The 26890-nt window shown below is 53.5% G+C and overlaps 1 protein-coding gene across 1 annotated transcript; it reads left to right on the top strand.

Moving 5' to 3' along the window:
- The first annotated feature begins 552 nt into the window (after nt 1-552).
- On the top strand, nt 553-24879 carry AIF1L (allograft inflammatory factor 1 like). Its single transcript, XM_068981328.1, has 6 exons — nt 553-651; nt 879-940; nt 16039-16105; nt 18558-18599; nt 20459-20621; nt 24204-24879. The coding sequence occupies exons 1-6, from the start codon at nt 621-623 to the stop codon at nt 24289-24291; spliced, it is 453 nt and encodes a 150-aa protein (XP_068837429.1). The 5' UTR covers nt 553-620; the 3' UTR covers nt 24292-24879.
- Nucleotides 24880-26890: the final 2011 nt, after the last annotated feature.

Below are 26890 nucleotides of genomic sequence, written 5' to 3'. Positions count from 1 at the left end.
TACCCGAGAGACACTTTGTCGTTATGCGTTTTCTCAGCAAGCTACAAGCGTGTACATCTTTCAAGAGTTAAGAGGAAAGTTTGGGAACGTTGGGCCTGCCTTTCTGAAAGTACGTGCTGCGCAAAGGGCGAAAGGAGAGTTCAACTCCCGGCAACTGGGACCTGCATTGGATGGATCCTCGGAGTCATTCCACGAAGTGAGTACTAAGGTCGTCCCCGTCCGTTCAACGGTAAACCGCGGCCTGAACGGGAACGGACTGGAAGAGGTCCCGGGGACGAAGCGAGAGGGAGGCGCTCCGGGAGGCGCTCCCGGGAGGCCCCCCCGGGAGGCCCCCGCGCGGAGCATTTTCCGCGTCCTGCAGCAGAGGGGCCGGCCGGCGGGCTCGGCGTCCCGCATAATAGCCGCTTTGATGCCGGCGGCGGGGAGCAGAGGGGAGGGGAAGCGGGGCGGGCCGGGCGGCGAGGGAGGGGGGAGGGGAGTGTCCCGCCGCCCGCGCCATCCCTCCGCCCCTCGGTCCCGCCGCCACACGCCGCGCGAGCTCGGACCAGGCGCCCGCCCCTCCTCCTCGTCCCTCGCTGGCGGCCGCGAAGCCCCGAGCCGGCGGGAGCCGTGTGCTCACCATGTCGGTCGCGCTCAGCAACAGGTTCCAAGGTAGGCATCGCGGTCCCCCCGCCGGCCCGCGCCCCTGCCCCGCCCCCTGCCCGCCGGCGCGCGCCTCCGCCACCCCCCCGGCCCGCGCCCGGGGGCCCCCGCCCGCCACCCGTGCGCGCGGGGCGCTAGGTGGGGTCTGCGGCGCGCGGGGAGTGGGCGCGGGCCGAGGGCGCGCGGCCCGGAGAGAGACCCCCCGGCTTCCCCGGCCGCCTCTTTGTCTCCTCCAGGAGGGAAAGCCTTCGGTTTGCTCAAAGCCCGGCAGGAGAGGAGGCTGGCCGAGATCAACCGGGTAAGCGCGCGCCGCTGCCTTCGCTTTTCCAGCTCCACGCTGCCCCCCAGGGCAGCTTGCCAGTCGCCCCCAAATCTCCCAGCGCCCCGTGGGGTGGGTCCCACCTCCGTCTGCGAGGCTGTGCTGGCTGCAAAATCAACCCCCCTCCTTCTCCCCGGCTTTCCCCAATTTCCTCCCTCCAGCCCTGTCTCCGCGTCTCCAGGTAGGTCCCCCTCCAGCCCCTCCACCTCCCTCTGGTCTCGGGTTGCAAGTGTTCCTCTCAGACTAGGGAGGTGGGGCCCTCTCTGGAGCTCTGATGCCAGCCCAGTTCACCCGCCCTGGGCCCCCCCGGAGCTGGCCTGGGATCTGGCGCAGGGACCTGGCACTGGAAGGGCCCCCCGATGTCTGAGTTGTCCCCTGTTTTACAGCGGGGGAGGGAAGAGAGGCTCAGAGAGGTGAGGTAGCAGCCCAAGGTGGCACAGCAAGTCTGGGTCAGGCTGCTGTTAGGACCCCGGGCTCCAGACTCACAGGCCAGTGATCTCGCCCCCCAGAAAATGTTGGCCTCCTGGCTGGTTCCCCCACTCCCACAACTCCTTCTCACTCCAGCGCTTTTAGGAAAGGTTGCCTTAGATACTTGATGCTTTTCATCCTGGTCCTGGTGGATTTCTATAAAGAAATCCTTCCGGCTCTTGCCAGACACACAATGGGACGTTTTAGACCTTTGCTTAAAGACTACATTTAAACTCTGGAAGAAAGGGAAAACTGTCGGGCCTGCTCGGATTGGTCAGAACTCGAAGGCAGCACCACAAGCCCTGGGCTCAGATCTGGTCTCCACCATGTACCAGTTCTGCGGTCCGTAGCAAGGACCTCTCCTCGCAGAGCCTGGGTCCCCCGAAGGGCTCAGTAAGGGAAGGAACGTCTTGTGATTGGTCCAGCACCTGGCCCGGCAGGAGAGAAGACCTCCATGGGTGATATTCGGATGACTTCTTGAGGAGGATGTCCCAGGTTTCTAACTGGTGGCAGAGTCATGCCCACTGAAACAAGGCTGGACATTTCCCCTGCTGGTTCCCTTGGGCTGCTGGGCATCCAAGATCCAAGTACGGCTCAGAGTCCCAAGTGGACAGCGGTGAGGGTCCGCGGGGTCCTGGGGGGAGGCCGTGTGGAGGCAGGTCCGAGGGCTGTGGCACAAATGTAGTATTAACTCTCACCCGGGGCTTGCAGTCTGATTTCCATGGACTGTCTAGAACTAGGCAGCCTGCCTGGTTTCACTCCACCAGTAGGAAACCCTTGGAGGGCTCTGGAGACCCCAGGGTCCCACCAGGTTAAACTCTGGCCCCCTTGTCATCATCCTACGCCTGGCCTCTTGGTGCCTTCTTGAGCGCAGCTGGATGTCCGGACCTGGACGTCTGGCTGGGACTCTCAGGGGTCCAGGCTGCTGGGCTCCCTCCCAGGTCCCGTCGCAGATGGCCCAGCCTTGGTGTTGGCTGCTTTTGCCCTCTGGATGGGAGCCTGGAACCCTGACCTCATACAGCCCCCTGGGCCACTCAGCCGGCCGGGTTCCAAGCCAGTTGAATCCACCCACAGCCAGAGGACCCCGAGCCAGAGACAGCTGGAGATGGGAGAGAGGTGACTATAGTTAGACAGACCAGCGGAGCTGAGAGTGTGTGGGACTTTCCATGCCAACCCTGCCCGTGGGGGATGGGGCGACTACATGGGGTGGGGGTGAGGCTACAGGGCTGTTCTGGGAGGTGTGCTGACTTGGCTCAGAAAAGGGAGGGACTGTGGCTCTCAGGGGCCAGTCTGGACAGCACTGAGATTGGAGATGGTGAATGAGAGAGGGCTATGTCTAATCACCTTGGGACCCCTACGCCCAGAGAGGGCAAGCCACTGGCCAAGGCTTCACAGAGGCCAGTGGCAGAACTTCTGGTCTAGTGTCCTTTCCCTGCCTGGATGCTATTCTGAGATCCACTGTGGGAGCCCAGGCTGGGCTGCTGGGATCTAGGCTCTGGGCTCCCAAGGAAGGAGGCACCAGGATGAAACTAGAAGCTTGAGCTGTTCCCTACCACAGCAGCAAGTTTGTCCCACCATAGTTGAGAGTCATGGGTGGAGGGGGGTGTTCACTGGCTCTGTGACCTTGGGCAAGCCTCTTGAGATAATGGTAGTATGTTTGTTGTGATTTTTCAGCTGAGATAATCTATGTAGAGTACACAGGAGAGCTGCCTGCTGTCTTGATTGTTATCATTGGTTTGTTTGGGACTACAAGGTGCAGGAGTGGAAACCAGGGGCAAGGTCTGAGATAGGCTGGCTGTTCATCCTGAACCAGACCCCTTTGTCTGGCAGAATCTTATCTTCCCCTTTCTGAACTGGGAGCAGAGATGCCTGCTCTGTTCCAGGTCCCTACAACGATTGTCACTAGAGATGATCAGACTGAAGCTCCTTGCAGACTCTCGGGGAGTCACTGCGTCTGAAGGCCTGCATCCATTTCGCACATGGCCATGGCCGCGGTGGAGGTTCCCTAGGGTGGATGGATTCTGGTTGTTGTTCAGTCACTCAGTTGTGTCTCACTCTTTATGACCCCATGGATGGCAGCACGCCAAGCTTCCCTCTCCTTCACTGTCTCCCAGAGTCTTGCTCAAATTCATGTCCCTTGAGTCTATGATGCTATCCAGCAGTCTCATCCTCTGTCACCCCCTTCACCTCCTGCCCTCAGTCTATCCCCCAATCAGGGTCTTTTCCAATGAGTCAGGGACCCGTATTGGCAGCCCAGATTGCCTGCTTTTGGGGTGTAGCTTCATTGCTCCACTGAAGTGGGGTTTTTGGGGTGCTGGGCTGAGCAGCTGCCCAGTGGCCCTTTGGAAGCTGGCAGGCATGAAGGTCAGAGCTTCATGACTCACTGTATGTGTTTGGGCATTGCTGTGCCTGCTACCTGGGGCAGACCCTGGCCTGGCGACGAGCCCTGGGGGCTTCTCTGGGCCAACAGTTTCCCTGCGGCCTTTCTCCTCCCTGGGATGGGCCAGTTTCCAGAGGGCAGCAGGGTAGCTCAGTCTTGGCTATTGTTATGATAAGGGATTCAGGAGTCAAAAGAGAAGGAGATTTGGGTGGACCCAGAGGTCCCTGTAGAGCTGTATGAAAACGCACTTTTTGGGGTTTCACTCTAGTTTTTGCTGTCATTTTCTGCGCACTTGGCATGTGCTGGGCAGTTTGCCAGGCGTGCTTGGGACATTATCTTATTGGATCCTCACTCCAACCCTGTGAGTGTCTGTTCCCATATTGCATGAGGCGAGATTCAGAGGGGCTGAATATACTACCTGGGTTTAAACAGCCACATGAGGCTCCCCAGGTGGCTCAGAGGGTAAAGAATCTGCCTGGAATGCAGGAGACTTGGGTTCAGTCCCTGGATTGGGAAGATCCCCTGGAGGAGGGAATGGCAATCCACTCCAATATTCTTGCCTGGACAATCCCATGGACAGAGGAGCCTGGCGGGCGACGGTCCAGACACAGCCGAAGCAACTGAGCATGCACACACACACAAGTGGGCACACTTGACCCCAGCCTTTCCTCTCCATCTCTGAGCTTGGCTGGGGCTCCCTTGTGGGCATCCCCACTCTGTGTCTGTGTATATCTGTGTGTGTGTGTGTGTGTGTGTAGTCTGTGTGTGTGTGTGTGTGTCTGTGTGCTGTGTATATCTGTGTGTCTGTGTGTGTGTCTGTGTATATCTGTGTGTCTGTGTGTGTATGTGTGTGTGTCTGTGTGTGTACGTCTCTGTGTGTGTGTGTATATCTGTGTGTCTGTGTCTGTGTGTATGTGTGTATGTCTCTGTGTATATGTGTCTGTGTCTGTGTATATCTCTGTGTGTATGTCTATGTGTGTGTCTGTGTATGTGTGTGTGCCTATGTGCGTGTCTGTGTGTATGTCTCTGTGTGTGTCTGTGTGTGTGTATGTCTCTGTGTGTGTCTGTGTGTGTCTGTGTGTGTGTACGTCTCTGTGTGTGTGTGTATATCTGTGTGTCTGTGTCTGTGTGTGTCTGTGTGTGTGTCTGTGTGTGTATGTGTGTATGTCTCTGTGTGTATGTGTCTGTGTCTGTGTATATCTCTGTATGTCTATGTGTGTGTCTGTGTATGTGTGTCTGTCTGTGTATGTGTGTGTGCCTATGTGTGTGTCTGTGTGTGTGTGTCTGTGTGTGTGTACGTCTCTGTGTGTCTGTGTGTGTGTGTGTCTGTGTAAATCTGTGTGTCTGTATCTGTGTGTATATGTGTGTGTGTCTGTGTGTGTGTATGTCTCTGTGTGTGTCTGTGTATATCTGTGTGTCTGTGTGTGTGTGTCTGTGTGTGTGTGTCTGTGTGTATGTCTCTGTGTGTGTCTCTGTGTGTGTCTGTGTGTATGTCTCTGTGTGTGTGTCTGTGTCTGTGTATACCTCTGTGTGTATGTCTATGTGTGTGTCTGTGTATGTGTGTGTGCCTATGTGTGTGTCTGTGTGTTTATGTGTCTGTGTGTGTGTATGTGTGTGTCTGTGTCTCTGTGTGTGTCTGTGTGTGTGTATGTCTCTGTGTGTGTCTGTGTGTGTATGTCTGTGTGTCTGTGTGTGTCTGTGTCTGTGTGTGTATGTCTGTGTGTGTGTCTGTGTGTGTGCATGTCTGTGTGTGTGTGTGTATATATTTGTGTGTCTGTGTCTGTGTGTGTCTGTGTGTGTCTCTGTGTGTGTGTATGTCTGTGTGTGTGCCTGTGTGTATCTGTGTGTGTGTATGTGTGTGTGTCTCTGTGTGTATGTGTCTGTGCCTGTGTATATCTCTGTGTGTATGTTTATGTGTGTGTCTGTGTATGTGTGTCTGTCTGTGTATGTGTGTGTGCCTATGTGTGTGTCTGTGTGTGTGTGTGTCTGTGTGTGTGTATGTCTCTGTGTGTGTCTGTGTGTGTATGTCTGTGTGTGTGTCTGTGTGTGTCTGTGTGTGTGTATGTGTGTGTGTCTCTATGTGTATGTGTCTGTGCCTGTGTATATCTCTGTGTGTATGTCTATGTGTCTGTCTGTGTATGTGTGTCTGTCTGTGTATGTGTGTGTGTCTGTGTGTGTCTCTGTGTGTGTCTGTGTGTGTATGTCTGTGTGTGTGTATCTGTATGTGTGTGCTTGCGCGTGCGCATTCTCTGCATCACTGGAGCCAGCAGGACCTCCTACCCCCCTACATAGCTGACATTCCCCGCACCCTGATGGCATGACAGGTGACCCCGGGTCAGCCAGACCCGGCCTTATATGGCAACAGGACAGATTCTCTCCAGCTTCTTGCAGGAACCAAGGGAAGCCACAGGACTGGGCGGGTGCCCCTCAGAGTGTCCTTAGCCATGGGATGGAGCAGGAGGAGCCTGGAGGGTGGTGAGAGCTGCGGCTTGCACCAGCCAGAGGCCAGAGGCTCATTTACAAAATAGCTTGCATTGTGCTTTCGCTCCAGGCCTGGTGCTTAGCGCGCCTCATCTCACTGACTCCTCTCAGTGGAACGCCGGATGAGGTGGATGCCCAGGAAGAGTCTGTAAACATCCTCGTGAGACAAGGATTACTTGGCCACCCAGTTTAGAGATGAGGAAACAGAGGCTCAGCCAGGTGAAGTCACCTGCCCAAAGCCACCCAGCCAGGAAGTGACAGAGTCGGGATTCTGTCTCCCAACGCTGCCCATGGCTTGGCCTGGCCCCTGTCCACCAGGTGGCTATGGCCTCACTATGACACAGGCCTCTCTTGCTTACGTGGATAAGGATCTCTGGCTACCATCCCGCCCTCTCAGCCCTCCAGGGTCAAATGAAGGGCACTCGGCATTCCCTGTAGCATTTTGGTGCCTGATGGTTAGTCAGAGCCCACGTGCCACCTGCGCCAGGAACTGGGCACAGCAGGCCGGGTAGCTCTGCCCAGGGGGTGCTTCTCCCTGGCCCCTCCCCCAGCGGCGGGAGGCCTCTGAGCCCTGGCCTGCCACTGCACAGGTGTGTCTCTTGTCCTGTGGACTGGCAGTGCTACCCTGTCCCCTGCCCAGGTGAATGCCCAGCTGGCATCGCCGGGCACCCGTATCTCTTGCTCTTCCTTAATATATTATAAGGGAGATGGTGATAAGCAACCACGTGAGCCTCTGAGGATTCAGTGTCCCTGCAGGTCCTGCCCCTCTCGACCTTAGTTTGGCCACGTCACAGGAAGCCGGAGATGGAATTTCTGCAGGGTCTGCTTCATTCGGGCAGGCGGTGGGGTGTTTTTCTCCAGCTGCCCCATCTATTGGCGAGCACACTGTGTCCGGATGAGGCCCCAGAGCCGCCGTGGGGAATGTGAGCCTGTTGTCCTCGCGGGTGCACATTACAGGCACCTGCTACACGCCAGGCCCCAGGCCGGGCATCCGTGACCTGGCTCTGGCCCTTTAAGAGCCTGTGGGCTGCGTCAGAGGCCACAGGGCCAGGCATGGTACCACCTGTCCTTGGGGTTTTCTCCCAGGCCTTCAGCCACCGGCCCCTTGGATGGCCTCCAAGATGGTGATATCTGCCTGCCCTAAAATTCTGCTGCAGCTAATACATAAAGACACGCCTGGAGGGCCGGGAGCGAGCATCCGGGAGCAGGTGCTAGAGGTACCAGCCCAGAAAGGGAGTTACGTGGGGTCCGGGGGTGGGACAGGCAGATGGTGAGGATCAGGAGGCCAGGACACAGCATCCTGGGGCTGCCAACCCCTGCTGGTTCAGGAAACAGCCCCTTCTGGGCATGAGCTCTCAGGGGGAGACTGGTGTGCATCAGAGAGTATAGATGACCAAGAGAGGCAGCAGTGAGCCCACACAGCTGCGGGCACCATCCCTGGGGTCTGAGATGGGCGCACTCTGTCCTCTGTGGATGGCCCATTACTACCAGCTCAGCCTGGTAGCCAAGGACAAAGCCAAGTTTGCCCTGGAGGAGGAGGAGTGACCAGGGGTCAAGGCTCACCAGGAGGACTTGATGGCACAATGTGAGACAGAGTCATGGGTGGGCCTCTTCTCTGCCCTTCCGCTATACACTCTCTTGGTGTGGCTTGAGTTTGGGTGATCCAAACACACAGTGATAACTGCTAACCTTTAGTAAATATACTGGGCTTCCCTGGTGGCTCAGACAGTAAAGAATCTGCCTGCAATGCAGGAGACCCAGGTTCAATCCCTGGGTCAGAAAGAACCCCTGGAGAAGGGAATGGCAACCCACTCCAGTATTCTTACCTGGAGAATCTCATGGACGGAGGAGCCTGGGGGGCCCACAGTCCATGACGTGCGCAAAGAATCAGACATGACTGAGTGACTAAGCATATACACAGTAAGTATACTAGAAGTGAGGATTTTTCTATACTGTTCACTCATTTAATCTTTATACCAACCCAGTGAGGAGGTTCTGTTATTATGGTTCCATTTCACAGATGAGGAAACTGAGGCCCAGAGTTGTAAAGCAAGTTGCCCTGGGCCACAGAGCTAGTAAGTGCTGGAACTGGGATTTGAGCCCAAGCAATCCAAGTCAAGCTCCCTTCCCCATCCCTCTGCCGAGCATGCCCTGCACTTGCTGGAGATAAGATGGTTTGGTCAAGACCTTACCCTCTGAGGCCTCAGTTTCCCCAGGTGTTGACAAAGAGGACCAGCTGGATCTCTGAGGAGTCCCTTCTGGATTCTGTGACTGGGTGGATGTTGGAGCTGCTCTGCCACCTCTGGGAGTCCGGGCCGTGGGCAGTGACCTCCTGGCTCATGGCTTCTTGTTTTCAACCCTAGGCTCTTTCCAGCTTGCATTTCCTGGTCCTTTGTTAGGAACTGACCAAGCACCCAAGGGCTCTAGACTGTCTACTCTCAGAGCCCAGCGGGCCCCTGAACCCTTCATACCTGGATGCTCTGACAGCAGTTTCTGCAGCCTGAAAAACTGGTCTGTGGGGACAGTGGGTTGGAGTGGGAGTGGGGGATGGGATTAGAATGAAACGTCTGCACACACGCCCCTTCTCAACCCCCTAGAGGGCTATAGAGTGGTTCCCTGGCCTCTGGAATAACCTCTTTCTGTAGCTGCCCAAGAAGAAATACTGCCCAAATCCCAGTATTGACCTTCTTTGCCCGGAAACCGTGGCCAGGACTTGTAAGGGGCAGGGAGGGAGCTGGGATTGTGAAGGCAGATAGACCTTGCATTGTGAAAACACTGTGATCTTGAGTAAGCTGAGCAATCTCTCTGGACTTCCGTTGTCTTATCTGGGAGATGAGGACACCCAGAGAAGGGAAAGGGCAACTATAACCGGCCTGAATTGAGGGAGGGGGTTTCCTTCCTAATCTGTTTAATAGTTGATGATGGTCTGGATGACGAGCTGGGGGTTATAAGTGGATTGAATGTATAGAAACGTTAAATGATAATAATAAATTGTTGTTCAGTAACTAAATCGTGCAACCCCATGAACTGCAGCATGCCAGGATAATAATAAATTGCTAACATTAATTTAACATTTACCAAGTGCCAGGCGCTGAGTTAAGCACTTTAGGTATATTTACCTACCTACTGTAATACTCAGGACAAGCCTATGAGGTAACTATTTTTCTCCTTCCCAGGTGGCACAATGATAAAGAATTCACCTGCCAAGCAGACTTGGGTTTGACCCCTGGGTCGGTAGGATGCCCCAGAGAAGAGAATGGTACCCCACCCCAGTATTCTTGTATGGGGTGGACAGAGGAGCCTGGTGGGCTTCAGTCCTTGGGGTCGCAAAGAGTTGGACACGACTGAGTGACGGAGCATGCAGAGATGAGGAAACTGAGGCCCAGACAAATGAAGTCATTTCCCCGCGGCACTCAGGGCGTTCAAACCTAGGCATTCTGACTCCAGCTTGCCCTCTTGTTTCTGTTTTTGGTGGTGGTGGTTTAGTCGCTCAATTGTGTCTGACTCTTGCGACCCCATGGACTACAGCCCTCCAGGCTCCTCTGTCCATGGAAATTCTCCAGGCAAGAATACTGGAGTGGGCTGCCATTTCCTCCTCCAGTTTCTTTCTTTTTCTTCAAACATCTAAGGTGACCTTCTAGTTCCATCTCCTCCACCTGGGGGCCCAGAGCTAGGGCAGGAGCTGCTGGGGTCTGGAGAAGGCACCCGCCCAGTGGGCATGGCTGTGCCCTGAGGCTGGGCAAGGATGTAGGGGGAGGAGTCTGGAGGGAGGAAGCTGTGGGCTGTGCATGAACAGGGACCAGGAATCCAAAGCTCCGAGGTGGGGTGGGAGCTGGCAGCCCAGCCAATAGAGCTCCTGTTCCTGCCTCCCGCCTTTCCGCCTCCCCACGCCCCTGCCAAAGGCATGGTCCACACAGCTGCCCCAAGCCCGAGGTCAGCATGGGCTGCCCACCCGCCCATAAACAGGTCAGCTGCTTCTCCCACCCATAGTTGCCCTATGTCTCAAGCATTTATCACTGAGGGAAAATGTCATTCCAATCTCAGTCCTCTCCAGCCTCTGTCATATGCATAAACATGCTTTTGCAAAGCTGCCCTTTCCATTTCAGGAGGGAGGGTGGAGAAAGTCTTCCTGGGCTGAATGCAGTCCTCCCTGTTCACTCAATGCTCACATTAATTGAGCACCTACTATATGTTAGGAATTGCCAGGTGCTAGGCATCCGTGGGGCAGAGACAGTAAACACATCCTCCTAGAACCTGTTACCAAGAACCTACCTCCTCATAGCATTCTTCCAGCACCCACTGCCACTTCCTTCCTTCTTCTCCTCACCTCTGCTCAGGGAGGGAACCTGAGCCTCTGCTGTGGAGTTTCATCCCAGCTCAGCCACTTGCCAGCTGTGCTGCCTTGATGTTGTTCAGTCGTGTCCCCGACTGCGAGCCCACAGACCGCAGCACTCGAGGCTTCCCTGTCCTCCACCATCTCCCAGGGTTTGCTCAAACTCATGTCCATTGAGTCGATGCCATACACCCATCTCATCCTCTGTCACCTTTCTCCTCCTGCCCTCAATCTTTCCCGGCATCAGGGTCTTTTCCAATGAGTTGGCTTTTCGCATCAAGTGGCCAAAGTATTGGAGTTCAGCTTCAGCATCAGTCCTTCCAATGAACACCCAAGACTGATCTCCCTTAGGATGGACTGGTTGGATCTCCTTGCAGTCCAAGGGACTGTCAAGGGTCCAGCACCATAGTTCAAAAGCATCAGTTCTTCGGTGCTCAGCCTTCTTTATGGTCCAACTTTCACATCCATACATAACTACTGAAAACCGTAGCTTTGACTAGACAGACCTTTGTTGGGAAAGTGATGGCTCTGCTTCTTAATACGCTGTCTAGGTTTCTCATAGCTGGAGAAGGGAATGGCAAACCACTGCAGCATTCTTGCCTTGAGAACCTCATGAACAGTATGAAAAGATTACCTTGATGAGCAAGTTGTTTATCCTCCCTGAGTCTCAGTTCATTGACACTTCCTGCAAATATTGGCCAAAAAGTTCATTTAGGTTTTATTATAGGAAAACCACTTTTTGGCCAACCCAGTATTGACTGAGCACCTACAGAGTAGAACCCAGCAGGGGCAGACAGCTAATGGACAACACCCTAAATAAGCAATTACACTGTAAGTCGTGTTAAGAGATAACTCACCGTGGAATGCAAAGTGTTATCTTAAGGTGGATCGGAAGTGGGGTGGGGTCTCCAGGAGGCTCTGTGGCATTGAGAGGGTGACAGTTGAGTAAAGACCAGAAGGAGGTGACATGCAGCTATGTGCGCTCCAGGCAGGGGACACAGCTGCCATCCCGTGGTGGGAGCGCACCTGGCATGGGGGAAGGAGAGAAAGGAGGCAGGATTGCTGAGGCACCCACTCTGGGGGTGAGAGCTGGGATGTAGAGGGCAGAAGTGAAATAGCATGTTAGATGGTGATCAGTGCTAAGGAGGAAATTGGCTTTATCAGTGAACAGACAATAGTCTTGGACACCTAGGGCTGCCTGCTGAGAACCAGGCCCAGGGTCAGGTCCAGAGACGGGTGTGGCTATTAAGCACCCCGCAGTTCAGGCTGAGCTCTTGCCTTCAGGTCTGATTTGTCTCCAAGCCCCAGGATGGCGTCCTACCCCTTGACCCCCATCCGTCTGAAATCCGTAGAGGTGAAACCTTGAAACTCAGACTGGGTCTTGAACCCACAGTCTTTTAACTAAGATCACTCACTTGGTCTCAGGACTTAATGAAGCTCAGGTTCTCCATGTCTCATCACAGAAAGAATTCAATGAGAGACGAAGTGATAGGTAAGAAGTGGATTTACTTAGAGAGAAACACACTCCACAGAGAGTGTGGGCCATCTCAGAGAGCGAGAGCTTCGGCACGGTACGGGGTTGTCAGTTTTTATAGAGCTGGGTAATTTCGTAGGCTAATAAGTGGGAGGAATATTTCAGCTATTTGGGGGAAGGGGTGGGGATTTCCAGGAACTGGGCCACCGCCCACTTTTTGCCCTTTAAAGCTGAGGCTCCCGGTCTAGTGGAGGTCCCCTCGGCCACCGTCTTGGACCTGTTTGGTTCTAATCAGTCTGTGTTGCGTACTCAGGCTGTATCATTCTTTTAAAGTCATCCCCTGCCCCCTTCCCTCCTGTTTCAGAGGTGGTCAGCATACATTACAGACAGGCTCCAGGATGGTGCAGGATTTCTGGTCAACCAGAAAGAACAGGGGAGTTCGGAGGGCCCCCAGGTCTCTCCCCAGAGGATCTCAGATGTTGGGGTTTGCCTGTGCTCTTGTGCTTCCTAACATGATCAAGTGAAGGGGTCACAGGCACAGTGTGGTGAGTAGCCTAAATGGATTCCACTTAAAAATTCAGAGATTGTGAACTTCCTTCTTTTATGAAATATCCTTTTCTGAACTCATGGCAACCGTCAATGGTCATTGTTTAAAGACTCGACTTGGCAAAATAAAATCTTGGACGCCCTATATTCGCATTTCCCCCTATTTTTTTTTTTTTAATGTTTCTGCTTTACCCCAAAGGCTGGGAACCCCTGGCTGGTTTGTACCTCTGCCAGACAGATGTGGCATCTGTGACCCCAGGAGGTGCCTGGTTGACACAGGCTCACAGACAAGACTTAATTGTCCTGCTTTCGGTCGGCGGGGGGGTGGGGGTGGGGGCGCAGAGGAGAAGAGCTAGAGCTACGAGAAGAAGCCAAGAGGAAGGGATGGACAGACAGAGCCAGCCGACAGGAGGGCAGTCTCCCAGGCTGCAGGGGAAGGTTCCAGCTCAGCGGAGCCAAGTGCAGGCAAGGCTGTGCGTGGTGCGTGGTAATGAGGCTCCGAGTGAGGCTGCGGCTGAGCCAGCTGGACCCCATGGGCCCCGGGGCTGCCCCCCACCTACTCAGCTGCTGGAGCCACGGGCCCTGGGGTCCGATAGATGCGGGTTCCAAACCAACCTTGAGCTTTCACCTTGCCTGGGTACCTTGGACGTGTAATATATTGACCACCTTGGTCCTATTCTGACCTGCAAACTCAAATAACGGTGGCTGTGAGAACTGAGTGGGATCACATAGTGTCTGCTGAAAGCAAAGGAGCAACCAGAGGCCCCCTGACCCAGTGAGAGAAGCCACATTGGCAGGGCGGTGGAGGGGGGTGCCTCCTACTCTGTCAAAGGGTTCTGAGTTAGTAGGGAGGAACTCGAACCCTCGAAGGGATCAGATGCTGCCCCACACAGAGCTGTACCTCTTGTTTACCGAGCAGGGACGTTTGAGCCTGGTGCTAACTACCCACAGAGGGTTGTCTCCACTGAGGGGTAGGTGCCTGAGGAGGTGGGTACCTGTGTGCCCATTTTGCAGCTAGTAAGGAGGAGGCTGAGATCCAAACCCAGAGAGCTTTATCCTAACTAAGGTGCTTGTCATTCTTCCATTCTACATTGCATTTACAAAGACTGGCTGGAGAGGTAGTGAGTTCCCTGTCCTAGGAGATGTGTAAGTATAGACTTGTTCATCATTTAGCAGGAAATGATGGCAGGAATTATCAGAAACAGGTTGCATGATTGGCCCAGATAATTTTTTTTATTTTTCACTTAAAGATCATTTATTGAACTACAAGTATATATTTATATGGGACGTTCCAAAATTTTAAATTAGAATTTTGTAAACTCCAAATTAATTTGTAAGATGTATTTTTCAATAGTAGTTGGCCTAGTCATAACAGGAAAAACATTCAAGAGAATGGTAGAAACCCAAGTTCAGTATCGTGATTACCTCTGGGAAGGGAGAGAAACTGGATTAGGGAAGAGCAGAGGGGAGCTTCAAACTGTGTATTAGTTAGGCCTAGATAATGTTTAACATTTTACTTTATTTTAATGTTTTTGGCCACACTGCATGGCACGTGTTCGAACAGGGATGGAACCCGAGCCCTCTGCATGGACGCGTGGAGTCTTAACCACTGGACTGCCAGGGAGGTCTTCTAACATCATGTTAAACAGGGACTTCCTGTAATTTTATGATAAGGACCTTGTCTTCCCCTCCTTGGTCTCACCTGCTCTCAGGATACCTAGAACAGAGCAGTGTACCCTGTGGTCCCTCAAAAACTGTTGAAATAATGAAAGGATGGAGTCACAGGCGTGTCCATGCGGCTCAGTGAGAAAAGCAAGGTCCAGGGAAGTAGAGGGGAAGTTCTGCAAACTCTGGTGCCACGATGCACGCGCACCCTCTGCTCCCTCCTCTGAATGCAGTTTCCAGGTCCACTTGAAGATGAGCAACAAGGGAGGTAAGACACAGGAGACCTGAGTTCGATCCCCGGGTCAGGAAGATCCCCTGGAGAAGGCAACGGCAACCCACTCCAGTATTCTTGTCTGGAGAATCTCATGGACAGAGGAGCCTGGCGGGTTACAGTCCATGGGGTCACAAAGAGTTGGACATGACTGGACAACTAACACTTTCAGTTTCAAGTAAGACACCTGCCACTGTGCCCAGCCTAGCAGGTGCTAACTGTTAGTTTTTGTTTTAAAGTCAGATGAATACCTGCTCACTGCCCATTTTTAAGTGTTGGGATTAAAGGTGCATGCTCTAAGTCAGACAGAACTGAGCTGAAGCTCTGGCTCTGTGAGCCTCAGTTTCCATATCTGTAAAATGAGAATAGTAATTATAGCTACCTTCTGGGCTCACCAGGAGATCCAGAGTGAACATGTGGGCAGGTGCTTCATTCTGGGACTGTTATTTAATCCTACGCCATCTCCCTTCAACCCCATCTGGTTCTGAAAGGGCTCAGTTGAGTTTCTTGAAGCATCTGAGGGGAAGGCAGACCCTGTTTTACAGATGAGGACACAGGTGGGAGGGTAAATGACTTCTGGAGAGAGAGTAATAAAAATAATAATAATATAACAGCTATTTTTTATTGAGCTGCCAAGATTCATATATATACTCTCCTTGGATTCGCAGACAAGAAGAAGTTGACGATCAGTTCAGTTCAGTTCAATCGCTCAGTCGTGTCCAACTCTTTGCGACTCCATGAATCGCAGCACGCCAGTCCTCCCTGCCCATCACCAACTCCCGGAGTTCACTCACACTCACGTCCATCGAGTCAGTGATGCCATCCAGCCATCTCATCCTCTGTCGTCCCCTTCTCCTCCTGCCCCCAATCCCTCCCAGCATCAGAGTCTTTTCCAATGAGTCAACTCTTCGCATGAGGTGGCCAAAGTACTGGAGTTTCAGCTTTAGCATCATTCCTTCCAAAGAAATCCCAGGGCTGATCTCCTTCAGAATGGATTGGTTGGATCTCAGATAGTTATACCCATTTGGCAGATAAAGTGAGAGAGATTCAAAGAGGGGTCAATTGGCTCAGGATCGCCTACTTAAGGAGTTCATGCTGGAACCACGTGATTTGCCTTTGCAGCTCACGGCTTTGTGGAACTTGAAGCTTCCTGGGTGCCCAGAGGGGAAGCCCAGGTCCCTGTGCCCCTACTTCAGAGGCTGACTGAAGGTGCTTTGTCTTCCAGAGCAGAACCACTGGGCCTCACCGCCAGCTGCTAAACAAACTTCCTACCCACGGGCTGGACTGTGCAGGTCTGCCCCTGAGGGTTGACAGGAGGCCAAGATAAACCCCGAAGCCTCCCGCCCAGTCCGGCCAAGCCCAGCCACCTGGCGGGAAGGGCGGCACCGGGCAGGGGGCCTGTGTGTTGGTGAGCTTTGCCTGCTGACCGCCTGCTCCCCGCTGTCCTCTTCCTCCATAGGAGTTCCTCTGCGACCAAAAGTTCAGTGATGAAGAGAACCTGCCGGAAAAGCTCGCAGCCTTTAAAGGTGAGCTGGGGCTGGCTGCCCCCCATCCCCAGGAGAGCTGGGTGGCCCCCCTTGCCCTCACACATAGCGTTCCTCACCCACAGGGCCAGGCTGCACCCCGGTTTCATCCAAAACACCCCACTTCCAGGCGGACTATGAGACAGGGTGTCCAGCCCCGGGGACACCCCTCGCCCGCAGGCCCCGGGCCCGCCCTGGCCCTCTCTCCCCTCAGCTGCCCAGCGTGGCTCAGGTTGGCTCCTGCCCACTGCTGCCCAGGCCCGCCCTGCTCACTCCCGGGGCCCCAGGACACAATCAGCTCTTTGTCGCCGCGCTTGCCTCCCCTCCTCCGCGGTGGAGCGTCTCGGGAGCCCCTGCGGAGAATGGACGTTTGTGTCGCCACAGTGGGCCAGGGGGCAGAGTTTCTGCCCATTGAATCCCCAGCAGCACAGGATGAAAAGAAAACAGGGCCCAGGAGCCCACGCGGGGCGGGGGCGGCAGAAAGGTCCCTCTGTTCTGGGCCCTGGTGCTTGGTTCCCAGCCAGCGGCTTGAAAGGAGAGGAGCTGTGCACAGAAGGAGCCGGACAGACCCACCTTTGGTGCCCAGGAGATGCACTCTGGGTGTGGGAGCCCTGGGCGCGCTGGGGGACCACTCGAACTTGGCATTGTGGGCATCCTCACTGCTCCAGGGCAGAGAGCTGGCCAGTGCTCCTTGGACCGCTTATAGTTCAGCCATCCTTGAGGCAGGGCACCAACGGCTGAGCGTGTGCTGAGCGCTGACCTTGTGCTCAGGGTTGCAGATCTCCCCGCCTCAGCCCAATCCAAGCCACGAGGAGATGGTGCAGATGAAGAAACTCAGGCTCAGAGAGGTGGTGTCATTTGCCTGGGGTCACACAGCTCACTACTGGCAGAGTTGGGGCTTGAACCCGTATTGGTCTTACTCCAAAGCCTCTGCTCTTAACCATTACACAATTGGTGCTTTTTACATCATAAAGAAAGAAAAAAGGAAGAAAGAAGGCAAAGAAGTAGAAGACAGACACTCCCGCCCTGGCAGGTCCTTCTGCCCCTCCCTTCCCTGTGCCAATGCAGAGCGGCCGGTCTCTTTCCTTCTCCCTGAATACTAACAGGGTCACTCTTCAGAGGTGGCTCTGAGAGGAGGGATAGAGGTCCCAGGGGGCTCCACGCTCCTGGTCCTCATTGGGATGTAGGATGGGGTCCATCCTGGGACCACAGGAAGATACCTCGGAAGTGAAGGGAATGTGGAAGTTTTCAATCACTCACTCATTTTATCTCCGAATGAGCCCTACTAGGCACCAGGCCATTTGGGACCTGGGGGGCACAAGGAACACACACACAGGGCGGGCCCCTGGCCAAAGGAGCCCGTGTCCTCCTGGGGGAAGGGTGGTGAAGAGAGAGCAAGGGAGTAGAAAGTGTGTCAGATGATAGTAGGTGCTTTGTGGGGGTGACGGGGCCCAGTTAGAAAGGCTGGAGGCCCCTGAAAGCAAGAGGAAAGGCCCTGAGAATTCCTGGAGGGACATTCCAGGCAGAGGGGTGGCAAGGCAGGAGCATGTGGGAGATGGGCCAGGAGCCGTAACATGCTGCTGGGGGGAGCAGGGTGGGATGGGGGACATCGAAGGGGAGGGGCAGGCCTGCAGTCTGGAGGGCAGACGCTTGTGAAGGTCACGGGGCCTTGCAGGTCACTGGGAGGATCTTGGCTGTCTCATGCTGGCTGCTCAGTGCAGAAGAGACCCCGAAGGTTCCGCCCTCCTGTGGCAGGGGCGACCTGCCCAAGGCCACAGGACTTCCCTGCACACACTGCCTTCTCAGGAGATACCAGGCTCATTCTTTTGACCCCTTGATCCGGGAGGTCGAACTCCAAGTCTGTAGTGAGGTTTGCAGGGAGCGTCCGGGGACCCCTGGGCACTGTACATGGCACGTTGCGGTCAAGGGCAGGTGCGTGGGCATTTGTCCCAAGAGAGCATCAGGTTCTCAGTGAAACCCATGAGCCGCCTACAAAAGATCAGAACTGTGGGGACTTCTTAGCTTGGAGGTTCTCTCACCCAGCTGCCCATCTGAATCACCTGAGATGCTCTGAACCCACCAATTCCTGCCCCCAAGATCTGCTTCCCAAATCCTGCAGATCCGCCTCCCCGGGGCCGGGTATTTATTTCAGTCTCTTCACAGATGGTTGGGATGCGGCCAGCCCGCACTGCTGGGGGTCTGGGGGAAAGCAGCTGCCCATCTTGGCAGAGGGTCAGAGTGGACCCTGGGCATCTTTCTCCACCTCGCCTGCTGTCAAAAGGTGCAGTGGGGTGAGCCCTTTCTCCAGAGACAACAGCTGAAATGGCAGGACTTGCATTGAGCCCCCCAAGTGGGGTGAGGAGGCTGGTGTGGGCTCCTTGAAGACCCAGGCAGTTACCCCCCAGGGGAGTCACTGGGGCCCTGCTAATGCCAGTTTTTGCTCTGTGATTTCCAGAGAAGTACATGGAGTTTGACCTGAACAATGAGGGCGAGATTGGTAAGTGAGACCCCAGGGGTGCTGGGCCGGGGGAGGGGAGGCAGTTTGATGGGTCGGGGGTGGCAGGTCAGAGAGTCCTTCTGCCTCACCAGCCTGTGGTTTCCCAGTGAACCCTCCTTCCAGCATTTCTCCTCCTCCTCTATCTTCTCTTGTTTTTCTCCTTTTTGAATATTTTTATCCTGTTTTCTTTAAAAATGAAATGTGAAAGTGTTCGTCATTCAGTCACGTCTGACTCTTTGCGACCCCATGGACTGTAGCCTGTCAGGCTCCTTTGTCCATGGGATTCTCCAGACAAGAATACTGGAGAATTCAGTTGTCATTCCCTTCTCCAGGGGATCTTCCCCACCCAGGGATTGAAGCCGGGTCTCCTGCATTGCAGGCAGATTCTTTACCATCTGAACCACCAGGGAAACGTCTTTAAAAATAGGGGGTTATTAAATTAATACATCATCACTATAAAATGGTTTGGAAATCACCTCAAAAGCACAGGGACAAAATACGTCACCACAACCCCACCTCCCAAAATACATCACCACAACCCCAACCCCAATAGCTTCCTTCCATTCTTTGTGCTAATCACAAGCAGTTTTACACCACTTCAGAACCTTTTTTTAAAAATAATATCTTGTTTGTATTTTGACATATGATTCATTTTTTTGAACTATAATTAATGGCTGCATAATATTCCATTGTGGGGATGGACTATGATTTATTCACCTGACACCTTAGCATCACCCTTTCAGATGATGTCTGGTTTTAAGTCTTACTGGTAATCCCATGAAGGATGTCTTTGTACGTCAATCCCTGTCCACACTGCTGATTATTTCTTTAGAGTAAATCTCAGGAATTAGGCATTCTGGGTTAAAGGCTTTTGAAGCATCTTGCCAAGTTGCCATCCGGAAAGGTCTTGCCAATTTAGTTTGGCCCACAGCGTGTGGGGAACGGTTCACTCCTTCCTGTAGAGCGTTGTCCAGCTTTCACTGAAATGTCCTGGACATCCTGGCACCTCGGTTTGACATCAGTGTGGCCCACCCTGCCTCTCCGGGGAGCTGGTCCACCCCTCCCCCGGCCCTAAAATTGGCCCCCGCCCTACCCTCACTCCGCTGTTTGCTGACCCATTGTTCATGGAACAATCCGAAGGAAATTGCCTCAGATCTTGGGAGCCAGGAGGTCAGAGGCAGCAGCTCCTCGGGGTGCCTCCCTTGTTTTTCTTGAATTTGGATCATTTGTTGGCTTTCTTGCTCTGTAGGCTGTTCTGGGCCCCCTCTCCCTTCCAGCAAGGTGGAGCCTGGGACTGTGGGGTGGGAGAGGCAGGTCGGGGAGAAGCTGGCAGCCAGCACCCGGGGAAGCGATTTCTGATGCATGGGTCAGGCCGACTCTCTGATCCTACTTCGCTGGACTCGAGTTCCCGGGTGGCTGCAGCAGTGGACTCACGGTCACCTGAACCTCAGGCAGCCGCAGAGAAAAGATAGAATGAAGAGAAGCTGTGTGTCAGGGGCATCCTGTGCATCCTCACTCCACACGATCCCATTGACTATTTGATCACTGATGGCAGGAGGTTCAGAGAGGTTAAGGAGTTTGCCCCACATCCCACAGCCAAGAATAGCAGAGCTGGATTCCAACCCAAATCTGCCTGACTTTAGAAGCCCATGTCCCTAACCCCTAGTCCATACTGCCTCTGAAGAGGGCAGGGAGGGTGTGATGGGCTTATTCTCCCAAGAGGAGAAAAGTCATTGCCTGCAGTCTCCAGGGAGGGGCCATCCTGCCGGCTTCTTCTGGGCATGGGGTGCCACCTGGGAGCTTCCCAACTTGGCCCGGCAGCCTGTCCCCACTTACCAGATCTGCTTCTCCTCTGGCAGATCTAATGTCTTTGAAGAGGATGATGGAGAAGCTTGGGGTCCCCAAGACCCACTTGGAGATGAAGAAGATGATCTCGGAGGTGACAGGCGGGGTCAGCGACACCATCTCCTACCGAGACTTCGTGAACATGATGCTGGGGAAACGCTCGGCGGTCCTTAAGCTGTGAGTACCTCCTGCCTCTCCTGGGGTCTCTGGAGGCAGAGTCACTGTGTGTGGAGAGGTTCCTGGCTCGGCACCTGAGCCAGTCCCCGGCCAGGAGGTAATTTATTTCTCTGACTCACTGGGCAAGGTTCTTAACTTCGCTGAACCTGATGTCTCATCTATCAAATGGTCCCGTTAATAAGTACCTTGCCCGCAAAATGAGCCCATAGCAGAACCTAGCGAAATCAGGGCTCGGTAAGCGGCAACGGTGATGGTGATGACGATGATGATAACTGCATAGCTGAGACCTTCTCACCCTCAGCTTCCTCCTTTGTAAAATGACTCTGCTACCCCACAGATTGTTGTGAGCATAATCTAGAGCCAAAACCCAGCTCAAAAGGTAGGTAGTGTTCAATCTTGATGCTGTTTCTTTTCTTTTTTTTTCAATTCTGCTTCTTAAAAAATATTTTTTTTTTGGCTACAGTGGGTCTTTGTTGCGGCACAAGAGTCCTTTGTTGCTTCTCTAGTTGTGGCGTGCAGGCTTCATCACACCATGGCATGTGGCTCTTAGTTCCCCGACCAGGGATTGAACCTATATCCCCTATCCTGGAAGATAGATTCTTAACCATTGGACCACCAGGGAAGTTCCTCTTAACGCTACTGCTTGCTACTGAAATGACTTTGGGAATATTATTTTCGGCCCCTGAGCCTCAGTTCCTTCACCTGTAAGATAGAGATGATCTTATGTATCTTGCATGAAGTGTTGTCCTGAGGGTTAATGAGCTAATACATATGAGGAGCCCAGCACCTGGCTGATGGCAAGCGCCTAGTGTGTGGTAACCAAAATCCCAGTTTGCGTGTACTTCCCCACTGGAGAGCAGCAGAGAAATTCCTTGGAGAGTCCCACAGTATTTGTTCAGACTGGAAAGGACCCTTGCTTGGATTTTATAAGATTAATTAAAAAAAATTGACACAGTTGATTTATGATATTGAGTAAGTTTCAGGTTTATAGCAAAGTGATTCAGTTATGCATGTGCGTGCGTGCATGCATGCATGCATGTTAAGTCACTTCAGTCGTGTCGCTTTGGAACCCTGTGGACTGTAGCCGACCAGGCTCCTCTGTCCATGGGATTCTCCAGGCAAGAACACTGGAGTGGGTTGCTGTGCCCTCCTTCAGGGAATCTTCCCAACCCAAGGATTGAACCCACATCTCTTGGGTCTCCTGCATTGGCAGGCTGTTTCTTTACCACTGGTGCCATCTTGGAAGCCCAGTATGTATATATATATTTTCAGGTTCTTTTCCATTAGGGGTTATTATGAAATATTGAATATAGTTCTCTACGCTATACAGTAAATCCTTGTTGTTTATCTGTTTTATATACAGTGGTGTGTTTGTGTAAGATTAACTTCAAATGTACTAATGTAAAATATACCTGTCTCACTTTACAAAGAGTAAAGCTGAGTGACCTGCTCATGAGCCCATGGGTTTCAGGCTGGTCAGAGCGTTTAGTGTGGGGCAGGGTGATCAGGAGGTGTGGTAGGAAGACCATACAGGTGAGATCACACCGCACCTGAATGGCTAGGTGGTAGCAATAGGAGTGATGATGCTATTAAAATACATCTAAGATTCAGTGGATATTTACTCTGTATTGGGCCCCAGTCTGCACGTTGACTCCTTAGATTTGTCATTTATGAATTCAGTAAATATTTATTGAGCACCACCTCTGTGCCAGGAATTATGCCTGGTGCTGGGGACTCATGAATTACTTACATTCTAATGACAGGAGACAGACAAAAACAAGGCAAAAACCCCAAACACCAGGTTGCAATAGGGCAGCACACAGAAAAATAAAGTGGGCAAGAGGACTAGAAAGAGGCAGGGTAGTGGAGAGGGAGGATCTCAGTGAGGTGACGTTTGACCAGGGCCCTGCGTGAGGGGGATGTGAAGAGATGAGGTGGGGAAAGCTGCACGTGCAAAGGCCCTGTGGCACAGCCGTGCTTTGATGCTCAAGGAATAGCATAAAGCCTAACAAGGCCTGTGTGCCTGGAGGACACTGAGTGAAGGGTGAGTCTGCAGAGATGGGCAGGGGCCAGACGATGTGGGGCCTTGTAGTCCACGGTTGATTTAGCATTATTTGCTTATTTATTTTTGGCTGTGCTGGGTCTTCGTTGCTGCATGCAGGCTTTCTCCAGCTGCAGTGAGCGGGGGCTACTCTTCGTTGCAGTGTGCGGGCTTCTCATTGCAGTGGCTTCTCTTGTTGCAGAGCACAGGCTTAAGGCACGCGGGCTTCAGCAGTTGCAGCTCTTGGGCCCTAGAGCACACAGGCTTCAGCAGTTGCACCATGCAGGCTCAGGAGTTGCAGCTCTTGGGCCGTAGAGCACACAGGCTTCAGCAGTTGCACCATGCAGGCTCAGGAGTTGCAGCTCATGGGCTCCAGAGCACAGGCTCAGTAGTTGTGGGGCCCAGGCATAGTAGCCCTGCGGCCTGTGGAATCTTCCCAGACCAGGGAATGAACTAGCGTTCCCCCGCATTGGCAGGCGGATTCTCATCCACTGCACCACTAGGGAAGTCCCATGGAGCTGACTTTTAAAAGGTCTCCCTGACTGCACTGGAGGAAGAGTGGCTGCAGGCAGGTCGTTAGGAGGCTCACGCACTTGTGCAAGTAAGAAATGAGGTGCTCAGCCTGGAGGGGCTGAAGTGCAGGTAGGCAGGGGCTGTTGGAGTCGGGGGTGATCTTGGAGTTAGAGCTGGAAGGGTTGCTTCCAGGTTTAAAGGAAACACAAGGAGTCTGATGGTTGTAAGGTCTGGGTTCTGAGCTGACTGAGTGATGGTGCAGTTTGCTTTGAGAGAAGAGCAGGGGGCAGGTGGGACTTGAGCTCAGTTTTGATGTATTGACTTGGAAGTGCCCCTAGACACACAAGGGGAGAGGTTGAGGAGGGAGCTGGCTGTGCAGGTCTGGTGCTCAGAGGCCCTTTGTGGATGATTGAACCTTGGATGGGATTCAGAGCCAGGGGCCTGAAGGAGCCTACCCAGGGAGGGAGACCAGAGGGAGGAGAACACTGTCGCTTGGAACAGCTCCAGGATGTGAGCGCTTTTGGCATCATCACATTTAGTTGGAAACACTGAGCATGTGTTGAGTGTCTTGCTTGTGGCACCAGCTGGGAAGGAGTAGGGCTGGGATTCCTTCCTGAGGCTATACCTTGAACCCCCACCCTCTGCTCCCCAGACTTTACTGTCAGAGCAGTGGGAGATTTTTGAAGACCTGGGTTTTGAGCAGACCCACAGGGCAGACTAGCCCTGCCTCCTCCAGGCAGCGTGGTCGGGGAAGGCACATGACCCAGAAGTCTGAGGTCTGGAATCTCATTCTGCCTGTGTGGCTCTGAGTCACATTGCCCCTTGGCACCTCAGTGTTCTCCTCTGTAAAATGGGACCATCTGCCTGCAGAGGCTTCTGGGGAAATCCCCCTGGAGAGAGGATGCAAAGGCATTCTGTGGTGGTCCCTGCAGATGTGAGGGCCAGGATGATCTTTCCCTGGACGAGGAAAAGAGTTCTAATCCTGTTTTGTGTTGTTTTCTCTTTTTTTCTCACCACTTCCAAACCAGAGTCATGATGTTTGAAGGAAAAGCCAATGAGGGCAGCCCCAAGCCAGTCGGGCCCCCTCCAGAGAGAGACATCGCCAGCCTGCCCTGAGGACCCCTGCCTGGACCTGCCTCGCCCTCCCCACTCTCTTCCTCCCTCCTGACCTCACCCTTCGTGACTCACTGTGACCTCTTATTCGTTTTGTTTGGTCGTCGTGTGTTTGTTTTTTCTTCAGCAGAATCAGTGATCTCTTTGTGTAGCACAAATGATCTGCCTTAAAGGGGCCCTGGGTTGGGGAGTCCAGATCGCCTCCCTCTCTTTTTCCTTGCGTCTCCCCTCCCTGTGCAGAAGGGCTGACATTAAACCAAAAACCAGACAGAACAGGGCCAGGACAGGGAGACCAGAGCCTGTGATTCCCGCATGTGAAGCTGGCACTCTTTGTCCTTCCAGGTCTCTGAGCTGAGTCCTGGCATCCTGGCCTGGCCCTGGTGAAGACCTCAGCCCACTTTTAGAAGACCCTGGAGTTGGGATAAGGCTGTAAGGTCTCATTTGGGTTTCCTCGGACAGGGATCTTGGGTGTGCTAGGATGTGGCCATGCAGGGTCCCACCTCCCTGGCTGGTCTTCTCCCGTCCATGCCTTGTCTTATTCTCAGTGAGGTGACAGAAGGAGATGAGGAGAGGGGCTTGGCAATGTGAGCCCTTCCAGAAGTTTCCAGAGGAATCCTCTAATCTTGCCCCCGGCCACACCTTTACAGGCAGCTCAGAAGGAGGCTAGAGCACCCCCTGACCCTTGCTGGGGCTTCAGAGGTGGAGGGGATCCTGGGGCCTTGGGGAGGGGTTCAGCTCAGTCTAGTCCCACCTTTCAGGGAGGATGTTGAGGGCGATGGGGTAGGCGGGCGAGGACTTCAGTGCTCATGGCAAAGAGCGGCAGCACACCACTGTGAAGCCAGGAGCTGAGAAATAGGTTGCCTGATCTGCTTGAAACCTGACTCTGCTTCCTCATTTGCCTTCACACCTTCCGTACACCATTCATTCATTCATTCTTCATTCATTCAGTCAGCCACTCAACAGATATTTATTGACAACCTATTACAAGCTTTAAGCCCCCACCCCCACCCCACTTTGTCCTGACATGTGCTGTGCCCACTGTCTCTCTGATTCATCTCTTTGTTTCCAAATCACTCAAAACCTTGAGTCTGGGAATTGGATCAGGGTCACCTGTGTTTTTTATTACGGACTAGAGTTTTAGAGCCCTGAGCCACCCTGTGGGTTAGCGGGGACAGGCCTCTCAGTTCACAGGTGACAAAACTGTGGTGACCCACAGGGATTAAGTGCCTTGTCCAAGGTCAGGGGTTTATCTGGAGATGGGGGATCTGGACTGGGGCCTGGGTGTTCGGATACCCTCTGCCCCTGCCTCGTCTCTGCTCTGGGCTGGCCTCAGTCAGTGATGAAAACAAGGGAAGGGACAGGGAGGGGCAGTCTCCTAGGTCAACCCTCGGGGAGGGCCCTGGGCCAGGATTCACCCTTCCTAGTGCCTCTGAGGCAGGATCAGCAGGGCCCTCAGCCTTGACCCCACGTGTATTCTGTAGTCCCTTCCCCTGCCCACTCAGGACTTAGATGTACTCATCCATTGCACATGTTTATAAGCACCTGTTACCGGCCAGTACTGAAAAGGACAGACTTAGAGTCTAGTGGGGAATTCAGACCCTGGTGATGAATGTTGGGCAAGAGGAAGCTATGAGGTGACTGCATTGCAATCCTAGGGGCCTAACTGGACCCAAGACTGGGCAAGAGTCCTGCAGAAGACTTTGAAAAACTTCAAGTGGGAAGGTCTGGGGGCTGTTGGAGGCTGGAGCCAGTGTGAGCTCCCCATGGCTCCTTTGACCCATAATCAAGGACCCAAGGAGCTGACTTGACGACAGTTTTTGAGGAAGTGGAGCAGGTAGGGGGTGGGGATATGGCCAGGTTGGATTAATCCACTGGTCTTGACCAGTTCAGGAGCAAGATTATTCGGCCATGACTGGCTGATCTTCAGTCTAAGGAGGTACTTTAAATGCATGAGCCTAGTTGAAGTTTAAACCCCAGCAAAACATTCCTCCCTGTAAATGCAAAATCTCACCCCCACATCTCCTCCCCTGCTCCCACCCCCGAGATCCTTAGCTGAGCAAGCGTCTATCTCCTCCCCTTCCCACCGCCTCTCCTTTCTGGGACAGGCTGAGACGTTTGAGCAAGGAAATGCCTTCCTTGACCATTCATCATAGTGTATCTGTACCTCACTCAGACAGGAGGGCAGACCCATCTAGGCTTAGTGCAGTGGTTACACACTTTACAAGATTGCAGGAAGCCTCTTTAAGGGAGGAGAGCAAGTGGGTGTGTTTTCAGCTTTTCGAAAGAGCAGGAAAGGGTTCTCTCATTGGATGGGGAGTGTCCTGGGAAACCCCACCAGTTCCTTCATCATTTCTTGGAATGCAGCTCCTGATGGGAGAGAGTCTCAAGAGTGGTTCCTGGAAAGGGAGGTCTGCATGTATTTCAGACTGTGGTTATTAGTTATAGGACTCTTACTTCTTTGGCTAAGGGCTCAGCTTCTTAGATGTCAGCTGCCTTCTTTCTGAAAGACCAAATCTAACTAATGTAACCAGCAACTTGGGGACTGCTAAGTATGGCTTTGTCCCTGCCATTCAAAAGGAAGGAGTGTGTCGGGCAAGTTCAG

Source organism: Capricornis sumatraensis, chromosome 1 (assembly GCF_032405125.1).
Source record: "Capricornis sumatraensis isolate serow.1 chromosome 1, serow.2, whole genome shotgun sequence".
In the NCBI taxonomy this organism is placed as follows: Eukaryota; Metazoa; Chordata; class Mammalia; order Artiodactyla; family Bovidae; genus Capricornis; species Capricornis sumatraensis.
The sequence above is the reverse complement of the archived record's forward strand: the minus strand, read 5'-3'. Positions and strand labels throughout refer to the sequence as shown.

What these genes read in the sequence shown, in the direction of transcription:
- AIF1L (XM_068981328.1), top strand. Translation starts at nt 621, where the DNA reads ATGTCGGTCGCGCTCAGCAACAGGTTCCAAG. An exon ending in GGCTGGCCGAGATCAACCGG is followed by an intron (nt 941 to 16,038) that starts GTAAGCGCGCGC and finishes CTTCCTCCATAG; the next exon opens with GAGTTCCTCTGCGACCAAAA. An exon ending in GAACAATGAGGGCGAGATTG is followed by an intron (nt 18,600 to 20,458) that starts GTAAGTGAGACC and finishes CTCCTCTGGCAG; the next exon opens with ATCTAATGTCTTTGAAGAGG.